The 11,719-nt window shown below is 35.3% G+C and overlaps 1 protein-coding gene across 4 annotated transcripts in view; it reads left to right on the plus strand.

Annotated features, from left to right (window-relative positions):
* IL15 (interleukin 15) overlaps positions 1-10,859 on the plus strand; it is a 32,145-nt gene extending 21,286 nt beyond the window's left edge. For 2 of the 4 annotated variants that reach the window (XM_040698692.2, NM_204571.2), the window contains exons 3-7: positions 6,350-6,459; positions 7,721-7,802; positions 8,217-8,258; positions 9,872-10,015; positions 10,600-10,859. In XM_040698692.2, coding sequence (XP_040554626.1) covers positions 6,350-6,459; positions 7,721-7,802; positions 8,217-8,258; positions 9,872-10,015; positions 10,600-10,722 — 501 coding nt within the window. In that variant the 3' untranslated portion in view covers positions 10,723-10,859. Of the gene's footprint in view, positions 1-6,349; positions 6,460-7,702; positions 7,803-8,216; positions 8,259-9,871; positions 10,016-10,599 lie in introns of all 4 variants that reach the window. The other 2 variants (XM_040698691.2, XM_025149492.3) reach the window with 2 other exon arrangements.
* Positions 10,860-11,719: the final 860 nt, after the last annotated feature.

Genomic DNA, 11,719 nt, shown 5'->3' on the forward strand with positions numbered 1-11,719 from the left:
ATAGGGTCATAGGTTATAACTTTTTTTTTTTTAAATTTAAAAATGTCTCAAAATACTGCCTCACTTCACACTTCTGATACTGCAATTGTTACATTTAATCTATCTATTCCAGGTATATTGCAGATCTTCATTAATATGTGATATAATTCGCTGTCCCAGAGCTAATACTATGCTAAATCTGAGATACTGTCTAGCAGCTGCTCCTGTGGTAACTATTTTACAAACTTAGGGTTTTCATCTTCTCCCCATCACTATAACAGACCTTACACTTTTACTTTTAAAGTTCCTTTCTTTGACACTGTTTTTGATTTTAAAAACCTACCCCCTAATGCACAAAATCTGTAATTCTATTTTAGTTCCCTGTTGAATATTTGTTGTCATGGAATGAAAATGTAACAAAAATATTTACAGGGACTGACTAGAAGCATATATAGATCAGTACATATTTTGCTATACAAACTTCAGCACTGACTAGATATGCCAGTCCTTTTGCTATTCTTGTTGTTTTGTTCATGTCCTTTACAATCTCTTGTGATTCAAGAGCTTACTTATACAGGAGAGTATGTTCTGAAAAACATTTTCACTGTTTTCTGCATATTGCATCCTGAAGGGGTCTTGAGTTACACTGAGAAATTATTGTAAGTAGATTTAAAAGGAAAGCTCTTGATGTAAATAGTAATATTCAACTAGAAAAATCTTGCCCTAAAGACTTCTTTTGGGTTTCACTGCTGCTGTGACTGCAAGGTTCTTTAGAAAGGTATAAAATCATTCTCCGCACCAAGGACTAACTTCTTCTTAGGCCAACAGCTAAGTATAGGATCCATCTTCATAAATGATACAAGCCCAGGCTTCAAGCATGTTTTGCAAAAGAAAGGTCAAAGGAAAGATTTAACTTCTTTCATTTCAAATTCTAATGTTTAAGATATTGAATGGAATAATAATGATTCTGTGACCTTTTGGCAATGTTTTCAAGCAGGCATTGCAAACTTTACTTTCTTGTTTCTTCACCTGGCATACAGGAGAAGGAAATCTTACTGGATGACTATCAAAAGCAAATGAACAAGTATTCCTGAAAACCAAGAACATATCAGTGCATAAGTGGCAGCTAAGCAACCACACGGTTGCTTGCTTACCGTTCCCACAGTCAGATGTACAGAGGAGAAAACTGAAAGGACAGAAGTGAGGAAAACTCATAAGCTGAGATAAAAACAGCCTAATAAATGAAAGTGAAGAATAACAGAAAGCCAAAACACAAGTGATGCAGAAGTAATTACTTGTCACCTCCCACCAGTGGATCAATGTCCAGCCAGTTTCCAAGCAACGGCTGCTCTTTAAAAAATTCACCCTCTTATCCCCACCTGTGCATTTACCTACAGATTTTAGAACTTGTGATATTATATGGAATTGAATATGCCTTTGGGACTGCTGTCCCAGCTATGTCCCCTCTCAGCCTCTTGAAAACCCCTAGTTTATTTGCTGGCAGGGAGGGAGAGTGAGAAACAGAGAAGGCCTTAACAGTGTAAAAAATTGTTCAGCAATGGCTAAAATATTGGTGTATAATCAGCATTATTTTGGTCACAAATTTACAACTCAGCGCCGTTCAAGTAACTATGAAAACACTTAAATCCATCCCAAGCAGACTCAGTACAATAGTTAAGGTATATGGAATGTGAGAGGAGAATACTGCTGTCAATCTATTTATATCTCTGAGAGATCCCTGTGAAGGAAAGAGCTGCTGTAGACTGAGGATCAGTATTGAAATTAAATGTTCAAATAAAGAACTTGTAGGTTCAGGATCTAAATTCTCTAAGAATAAAAATACTCACTTCTTCCACAAAAGCAACATTGTGAGTTCCATAGTTGTACAAATATGATAAAAGCTAATGTTAGTATCTTTTCTGTGCTGGTATTAGGTAACAAGAACCTGTATTCACTTGTAGTTGCCAAAGGTAATTGACAAAATGTATTCAATTCTCAAGAAGATAAAATCACAGAAGGAGCAGGAACTTGTATTTTTCCATCTTGAGCTTTTCTCCTGAAAAACACCTGGGTACACCCACTTCAGATCACTGAATGTGAAGATCACCTGGAAAATCCCCACAGGGCTAATATAAAGAAATCTCATTTGGGAGGAAAGTAGGCAAGGAGAAAGGACAGCATTATCTTGTACTACAGTGATACTGCTTCTGTGCTCAGATTCTGAAGGGGGTTCTGCTTTTGAGAGGAATTCTTTCTTCAGGCCACCATAAAAGTGCAACCAGTGGGACTCTTTTCTTTACAGAGACCTGGCTGAGAGTGCAAATGTTTAGGTCCCAGAAGCCTGATATTAATATGGTAGAGGATGTTTGACTTAGCAGGAGAATCTTACTTCAGCAGGGTAAAAAAATGTCTTCCCTTCCTGCACATTTTCTCAATTGAATGATAGAAAATTTTATAGTAATAAACTATGGACACAAACAATTAAGAATACTGGACCACTGTAGATAAAACTAACTTACACAGCAACTCAGTTTTTCTAATTATAATTATCACATTTCAAGGATTCACTGAGAAATTTACAAACAGCACTTAATAAAGGAATTCACATATACGGTAGGTAAGTGAAGTCATATAGTTTTAGCTTTCCGTAATTTCCTTTGCATGTAATTTAAATATTGTATAGAACTATGAATATTTTCTTTTGACTAGGTTTTTGTTTTGTTTGTTTTCTTTTGTTTTGGTGACAGCCAAAATGGCAAAATCAGCAGCTGCTTCTGTCTTATTCTGTCTTGCAAACTTTTGTCATCTGCTTAAGTTTCTTTCTTTAAAAGAGAGAATAGTTCTACTGTGGCTTACATTTTACTCAATGATAAGTGCTTCATTGCAACTTGGTGATGAAAAAATTAATTTATTTTTTCAAAAGTGACAGACCATTTCTGTCTAATATAACTCTCAGTTGCATCTTACATAAAGAAATAAATAAAAAATATTCACTTACAAAGTCTTTAATCCCTACTCTGGTGTTGCAGGTTATCAGGTTATAATCTACGGGGGGGGGAGGGAATTATTGGAATATAAACTGCTTCATTTTCTTTTCAAAGTCCAAAGTTCAACTGTGCATAAAACAAGGGCAAGTATCAAAGGCATAATAAAGTTGATTAATGATTAAACAGAGTAAGAAATGAAAACCTAATGCTAACATAGGGAAGGTTTTAAATAAACAAAGTGTGTTCAAAGCAAAAGAGTAGTTTGTCAAACTAAGTAAGTGAGATAGCATTCTTAAGTTGCTGAATAGTAGTTCACATGAAATATTTAAGACATACAGGTAGAAAATTGCCCAGAATTGTAGAAATGATGTCTTAGGTGATCTACTGGACCTTAAGAACCTCTTTCTTTATAAACAAATGAATTTCCCTAAATTTTACAATTAATAAAAGGTTTCTCACCTAAAAACTAAGTTTATTTTTCAAGTAAGGAACAATTATTCCCTTACTATTTGATGGTTGCCTACTGTTGAAGAACAGCAAAGATTAAGACAACTACATTAATCATTAAGAACACAGCGTTCCGCTGTCATCACAGTGAGCCCTAATGTATTAATTATGAACCAAAAACTGAAAAATGCTTCAAGATCCAATATAATTTTTGGTCTGACATCTTCATTAACAGCCTCCATTGACAAAAACTAGCTTGTAAAATGATCAGAACGTTTACCTATTGCAAAATGTTTATGATACATTTTAACTAATTTTGTTAAAATGTTTTTAAACACAAGAATGTTTTTTTTCAGCTGTAGACAAGAAATAAGATTTAAATTTCTTAGTACATATCCAGAAATCTTCTAGAAGATTATTTCTGAATTTCATTTAAATTAATACATTAAAAAATATATTTAAAAAAACAGCAAAATAAGATATTGTTAAGAACTGCCAAATCAAGTCAAAATAAATAGAATACACATTAAAAAAAAAAAAAAGAGTTGCTTTGCTTTGTTATTTTGTTATTTTTTACAGAAAACAACAAATATCAGATCAAACAATGTGGAAAGGTTGTGGCCTTTCTATTGTATTCTAACAAAATTACTCAAGTGTTTTGACAACAGCTAAGTTGTACATATTTCATTATGAGTGCTGTTTAAAGGTGTATTTATTGTATTAGTACTTAACATTTTGGTTTGAATAGTCATATATTTTGGATTTCCATTTGTTATGGAAATAGTACAGGTTCAGCTATGTTTTTAGATATACTTTGGTTATAGGTAACTGAAATAGTTCCAAAGATGGATGAGATATTATTGATCTGGCCATAATTTCATTAGGTATGAAACTGAATTTACCTTTCACTTACGTACTTCTTACATAACAGATTTTGGACACAAAAGTAATACAAGAATCTGGCACCATTTTTTGTTATTGAGTGTGGAAATGTATGTGATGGTGAGGTTACTATATTATCATCTCAGCAAAATCTTTTGGTTTTGGAAGCAAGACAATTGAAATATATTGAGAGTATTTTCTGTTTAAAACAGTAATAAATACTAGTTACAAGTATTTTTCAGAGCTCCCCTGAGGCACACACTAGTATTGCTCTCCTAGCTTTGCCAGTAGATGCTTTAATCACAGTTAATCAGCTTGCAGCAAGTTAGCAGCAACCTTACCAATAAAGTATGGATAGACCTTTCACTCTAATTTTTTTTGCTACCACACGGTGCTATCTTTTTTTTCTATTATGTTCTCTGAACAATTTTTAAACATGCACTTGTAAATTAGTGTGGATATAAACCACAATGAAAGAAACACAGTTTGATAAGAAATTAAACACTGGACCAAAATCGCAGTTGCAGATAATTAACCTACCTCTGTGAAGAAGCCGTATATGAGCTCAAATTAGTTTGATTATCAGAAATTATCACAAATCAAAAGTTTGTGATTCTGGAACAAAAGTTCCCAGGTTGTGCACAATAGAACAGTTAGTGTACAGCTCATACCTTCTCTTTTCCAGTTGTCAAACTCCAATGAAAGAATTGACAGACTTGAAAGGTCGGCCCGGGTGAACCTAATGAGGTTCAACACGGCAAAGTGCAGGGTTTTGCACTTGGGTTGGAGGAACCCCAGGCATCTCTACAGACTGGAAGGAGCAGTCCTTGAGAGCAGCTCTGCAAAAAAGGACCTGGGGGTCCTGATGGATGACAAACTTAACATGAGCCAGCAGTGTGCTCTTGCAGCTCGGAAAGCAAATGGTATCCTGGGCTCCATCATGAGAGGGGTGGCCAGCAGGGACAGGGAGGTGATTGTCCCTGTCTACTCTGCTCTTGTGAGGCCCCATCTGGAGTACTGTGTCCAGGTATGGAGCCCCCAGTACAAGAAAGACAGAGAGCTGTTGGAGAGGGTCCAGAGAAGGGCCATGAAGATGATCAGCAGGCTGGAGTACCTCCCCTACGAGGACAGGCTGAGGGAGCTGGACTTATTCAGCCTGGAGAAGACAAGGCTGCGGGGTGACCTCATTGCAGCCTTTCAGTACCTGAAGGGAGCCTATAAACAGGAAGGGAGTAAACTCTCTGAAAGGGTAGATAACAGCTGGACAAGGGGGAACGGTTTTAAGTTGAAAGAGGGAAGATTTAGGTTGGATGTTAGGGGGAAGTTCTTTACCAGGAGAGCGGCGAGGTGCTGGAACGGGCTGCCCAGAGAGGTTGTGGATGCCCCATCCCTGGAGGTGTTCAAGGCCAGGCTGGATGAGGCCCTGGGCAACCCGGTCTAGTAAATGGGGAGGTTGGTGGCCCTTCCCGGCAGGGGGGTTGGAGATTCATGATCCTTGAGGTCCCTTCCAACCCAGGCCATTCTGTGATCTGTGAATTCTTAAATGCTTCAATCACTTCCCAGTATTAGATGCACATATAGTAGGTATAACACTATAAATATATACTGTATCTAACAGTTTAAGTATCTATACATGTAAATATAGCACTGGGCATATGTATATCTAGCACTTCACATATACACAGTCATGATATTGTAGATCATGTTACAACCGTAGGTAATTTATAAGATTACGATGGCAAATAGGTAGCCAGGGGAAAAATCTGTAGGATAGAAAATGGAACAAAAGATCTTTAATACTGTTCTTTCATTAAGGTAGCCTGCAGTGTGAGCAGATAGGAAAAGAGGATGAGTTTGTAATATTACGTTGTCCGATTTTCTGCTGTTTCAGAAAATGACTACAAGCTACAGATCTTTTGGTCCTTCATTATAAACACAATAGGTAGCCTTGCCTTGATTGGATATCTTGTCAAATTGATCAAGTCAGTACTAAAAAAAAAAAAATCATATGAAATAAAATTATGACACACTATCTTCTTGGTTGTATCTTTCAGAAAACACATGTGAAAAGTATTTGTCTCCAGTACCAACTGTATCTACTTTTGAACAGCCATTTCTTTTGCCTTTTAAAGAATAAGACTGGACTAACCATCTTCTTCCTATGGTAACTACAAAGTTAATATTAATGAGACAGTAAATACAAATTATCTATTTTTTACTATTACAGTTGTTATTTGTAATGGCTTCCCATTGCCTTAGGAAGTGGATCCTCTCCTGCCTTGTTATGTAGTCCTACAATGCTCCTCAGGCCATGGTCCCTTGCTTTATTCTTTCTTTCTCTGAGCAGGCTCCATCCAGTTAATGTGTCTCAGCCTTTATCTCCATGATAATTCTCAAGTTGTTTGAACTGTTGCATTTGAAGATTTCCATATGCCTCTGCAGTGAAAAAAACAATGTGAACATGTTTAAATATGTGTGCTGGTTTATGTATATTAGATGTTTCCTTCTGCTCTGACTCCACTTTCCTGTCTTAGAAAACTGACCCTGACTCTAGCGCCAGCATCCCCTACTTGTTCTCTCCTTGTCAAATCTCTTTACTAAGGTCTAATGTTTCTGCTCTGTCTTCCTGGAAGAAAAAATCAGGGGTAAGTGTCCTCTGATTCTTGTTATAATACTTCTTTTATTTTTCTTTCCCAAAAATCTTGTTATCATTCAGCCTTTGTTTAAGGCCTAAATGGTGAACAGCTGCTTGTTTTATACTAACTTCTCAAATCAATTTCTTGTCTTCCTTTCATTGCCTTACATTACTTATAATACAGAAGTACTGAAAGGGATTGAAATGAAAGGTCAAAATGGGGACACGCTAAAACCATGGTTCACAGTGCAATAATCTTCCAGAGGAGAAAGAAATCTACCTCCTACCCTTTAGTGGTTCACTCCATGCAAAATATTATCCAGGGCAGGAAGAATCTTTTCTGTACACAAAAAATTACCTGTAAAATGACATACAATATTTCTACAGGGATAAAGACAGAAATTTCATAGTAGCAGGAGGAAAAATAATTCAGTATAAGAGAAATATACAAGAATGAAAATATACAAGAACAAAATTTGTTATTTTGTTGTGATACTTGGAAAGAATTGTAGGTAATTTACAATAAATAATTGATTCTCTTGCATTACGTCTTATAAAATAAGCTTTAAAACAAAACAAACAAACAAAAAAAAAACCAACAACCTGAAAAACAACCTCATCTGTTTAAACAGTGTGGCTCTGTGATTTTACAAGTTGTCAAATGTACTTGCTACACACATTAACACACATATACATATCTTTAGTATCTGAATAATCGGTGATTCTTTTTTTCAGCATAAATAATGTGTGTACCTACTATTTAGCCTAGTAGTCACTGTTTTTCTTCTAGTGCTTATGTACCAAAGACAGAAGCAAATCACTGTAAGTGGTCAGACGTTCTGAAAGATTTGGAGCTGATCAAGACATCTGAAGTAAGTTCAAAATAGTCACTATTTTATACAATCATAGGAGCAGACATAACTACGTGTTTAGCACAGTACTCAGCTAAGAGAGTCAGTGACCAGGAGTATGAAACAGGATATTGTCTGTGTAGTCATTTAGGGAATAAAAGCTAAAAGGAACTGGAGAGCTCTATTTTATAATAGCTCTATTTTATGTTTTTTCAGAATTTCTTTAACTGGATAAAGCAAGAAGAAACTTTTCCTAAAGAAAGGGGCAGAGGGCATGGGAGCCCATCTTGCAGGTTACTAGGTGACTTTCAGATCACTGTCTCACTGTGTTCCAGTGCCTGGATTAATTGAACTGCTGAACTTGAATCCATGGCTCTAGTGTTTACTTCATTATTTCTAAGTCTGTTCATAATTACAACTCTTGTTTCCTTTTAGGACATTGATGTCAGTTTATATACTGCAAACACATACGAGGATGTAAGTATAATTAAAATTTGGCTCAAACTGGTCTAGTACAGTAACTTCATTTCTTTACTAGCAACTTTTTCCAAAGGTAGACTTGCTCTAACTTGAGAAAAGCTTCAGAAACCAAATCATTTGCCTTGGAAGGCAGAGTTCTGCAAGTTAAATTACTTATGATGAATTATGTAAGCTGGTACTAAATAATTTTACTGAAGTAGCTGCTATTAAAATTACTCAACTAAAAGGGATGATCTAAAATGATTTTATCAAAGCAAACACTGAAAAATAATGTTGATACTCATTTGTAATTGGAGAAAGTGAAGGAGTGACAGGGAAAATATCTACTAAGATTATTATTTAACACCATGCACTTGAATTCTATAATAAGAAAATGCTTGAGAAGCGCAATATGGAAAGGAACTGTCAGCATCTGCCAATACAATTCTCTGTTTTTACAGCCTAGAAACAAATAATATGTAATATCAAGAATTTAGCCTTATAACTGATAGAGATTATGATTTATCCTACAAGCAATAAATTATGTTAATTTTTAATATAATTGTTAACTAAGTCATGGTTTCCATAAACTCATTCCTGAAGAGAATTTTTCATAATTTACTGTGGAATTCAGTCTTCACTCCATGCAATCCTCTAAGGACATGAATCCAACCAATAACCTACTCCTAGCAGTTACTTTTAGTATAGCCCTGGTGCAACATGAGCTGGATTCATTGCTGTGGTGATGTTGGCAGTAGCCTGCTCCTGAGACAGTCTCCTCCCGACAGCATAAACATTTACACAATGACTGTGCCGAATACACACAATACATTGACTCCTGTACGCAGAGTTAATGAGATTTCCTAGAAATAATGGACTTATTGTATCTGTGCAAAATAGTCCCAGTGTGCATGCAGAATACAGTAACGTTGATGCATTCAGTGGACCTAGCAAGCCTGAGAAAGCAGACTCTAATGTGTCTGTGCAGTTAGCCCTGTACACAATAGGAAAAAAAGCTGCACAGCATACATGTCCATACTCACATACCCATTCTCTTGACTGAAATGAGCCACTGAAATTAATACAGTATAAAGGCTAATTTATTAGCTGGTAATGTCAGGAAGATTTTCTTAAAGTGGAAAGGCTCGATGTGAAAATCAGGCAACCTGGGGCTTGTTCTTGGTTTTATTGTTGACTTGGTGAAAAAATGGTACCTCTGTGTTGTTGTTGTTGGTTTTTTTTAATTATTAAAATATGGGTAATATCTACTTTCTTTTTCTCCTCCACTCTCCATTATTCTGAATAATGAACTATGAATATAAGTGCTAGAATTACTAAGAACACTAATTTAATTCCATTAGTGTTAATTCTTTCCCATATTCCTATCCTAATTATTATTCCCATGTTCTTTGTCAAGACATAGTGTTCTGCTTTGTCATAGGAAATTGGCTGGCCTATGTGTCATATATTCGCTCTTAGTATATTTTTGCAGATACTTAAAAGTATTTGAATAGTAAGAACAGATACTAAGTAAATAAAAATCACCACTGTCTGGTAAATTATATCCCACACTCACTTATCCCAATTTAATCTTAAAACTGCTATAACTCCCTTATATACTTTTTTTCCAGATAGAATGCCAGGAACCTGTAATGAGATGTTTTTTTTTAGAGATGAAAGTGATTCTTCACGAATGTGATATCAAAAAATGTAGTAGGAAGCATGATGTACGGAACATATGGAAAAATGGAAATGCAAGATTTGCAACTTACCAGGTAAGTAAAACCAAAAGTCTGTGGATAAAATAGAAAAGAGAGGTGCTTCTTCAGAATCAGAAATTCTGTTTCTCATACATCTGGAAGAGGCAAGATGGTACATATGAAAGCAAAAGGGAATCAACCAGTAACCCATGCACATAATACTGAGAAAGTTACACGTATAAAAAGGAAAGAGCGGTATTCAGTGATTTTAGAAAAACACTCCCAGGACTCATATCAAAGAAAATAGTTGTGACTGGGCACACATGCAGACATTAATGTTTGAATGTGCATATATAAATAATAGTTTGTAACTTCAGTATCTAAACTCAGGTACGTTTAGTCACAAATAGAGAAGAGTCCCAATTTTCAAAGGGATAGGTGACTTAAACCTCTCACTGAAGCACTGTATACTTGAAAGATGATCCTATTCAGAAAACAAGCCAGGAACAAAACTTGAATACCTTGGAAGATTCCAGCAGTGCTTTCTGTAGCAATCGACTGCATTGGAATTATTGACAAAAACAGAATAAAAAGGGTTAGCTCTCTATCAGATCAAATAGACAAAGTATCTTGCTTCACTATTGCATTTTCTTTTTCAGTTGAATTCCACAACAGCAAAAAAATGCAAAGAATGTGAAGAGTATGAAGAAAAAAATTTTACAGAATTTATACAGAGTTTTGTAAAGGTTATACAGAGGGAATGCAAAAAATACATTAACTAAAATACGCAAGCTGGGAACAGTGACTTTTCAAGAAACATACCTCAGATAAATTAGATTGTCAATAACATTGAACTAAAAAGAACTTCACTTCTAGTCCTATTTGCACAGAATAAAAAAATAAAGAATAATAAAATCTCTTCAATGTGTAATGTTTTCATAACTGAATACATACAAATGACGCCAACTTGGAAGTAAAAATTAAAGGAATTTAACATTTTTCTTTTTTTTTTTTTCTGGACATAAGATATCCTTATTTCCTGCTAAGTCTACTGAAGAAAAAATTATGTCTAACTTACTAACCTTTCAGTGAAATTTTTTAAAGATGTTTGAAGGACATCCACAGTGGGAACTTCCCTGTAAAAATCAGTTCAGAGATGACTGAATGGAGTTTCAGAGAAAAGCTCTTCTTTTATTATTATAATATAGAATTATCCTATCCTATTAAAGCAACTGGCTATAGTAGTTATTTTTGTTATCTGAAATTCCTTATTTTACCATCTGGGTTCCCAGAAGGTCATCCCTTGCTCTACTGTTATGTCTGACGTGTCTGACAATTTTTCTTGCCTTTTTTTTAAAACAAAAACAAGCTGAGGTCTACTTGTCTTACATGTTGTCATGGTTTTGGCTCTTTCGTATCCATTTCACCATGGTTTTCAGCTAAACCCAGCTAGCTGTTTTACCTAGGACTTCAAAGTCCAAAATCAGAGTATTTATTTGAAGACGCATCCTTACCTGTTCTTATCTTTTGTATAAAGGTAGCACAAAAGTGTGTAAAAAGACCTCTGGTATTCTCAACGAAAGTACTGCCAGTGCATGGTTCTGCTGTTCAATGATAAAACACACTTCATTAGTTCATCACCATTGTCATCATCATTATTACCTCTGACACAGACACTTATTATTGTAATTACTACAGTTTCTTCAGCAATTACCAAAAATTTAAATCCAGATTCTAATCGAAGTGGAGAAGCATAAATTTCATAGTCTGCATTCAGAA

The sequence above is a fragment of the Gallus gallus genome, chromosome 4, assembly GCF_016699485.2.
Source record: "Gallus gallus isolate bGalGal1 chromosome 4, bGalGal1.mat.broiler.GRCg7b, whole genome shotgun sequence".
NCBI classification, from domain to species: Eukaryota; Metazoa; Chordata; class Aves; order Galliformes; family Phasianidae; genus Gallus; species Gallus gallus.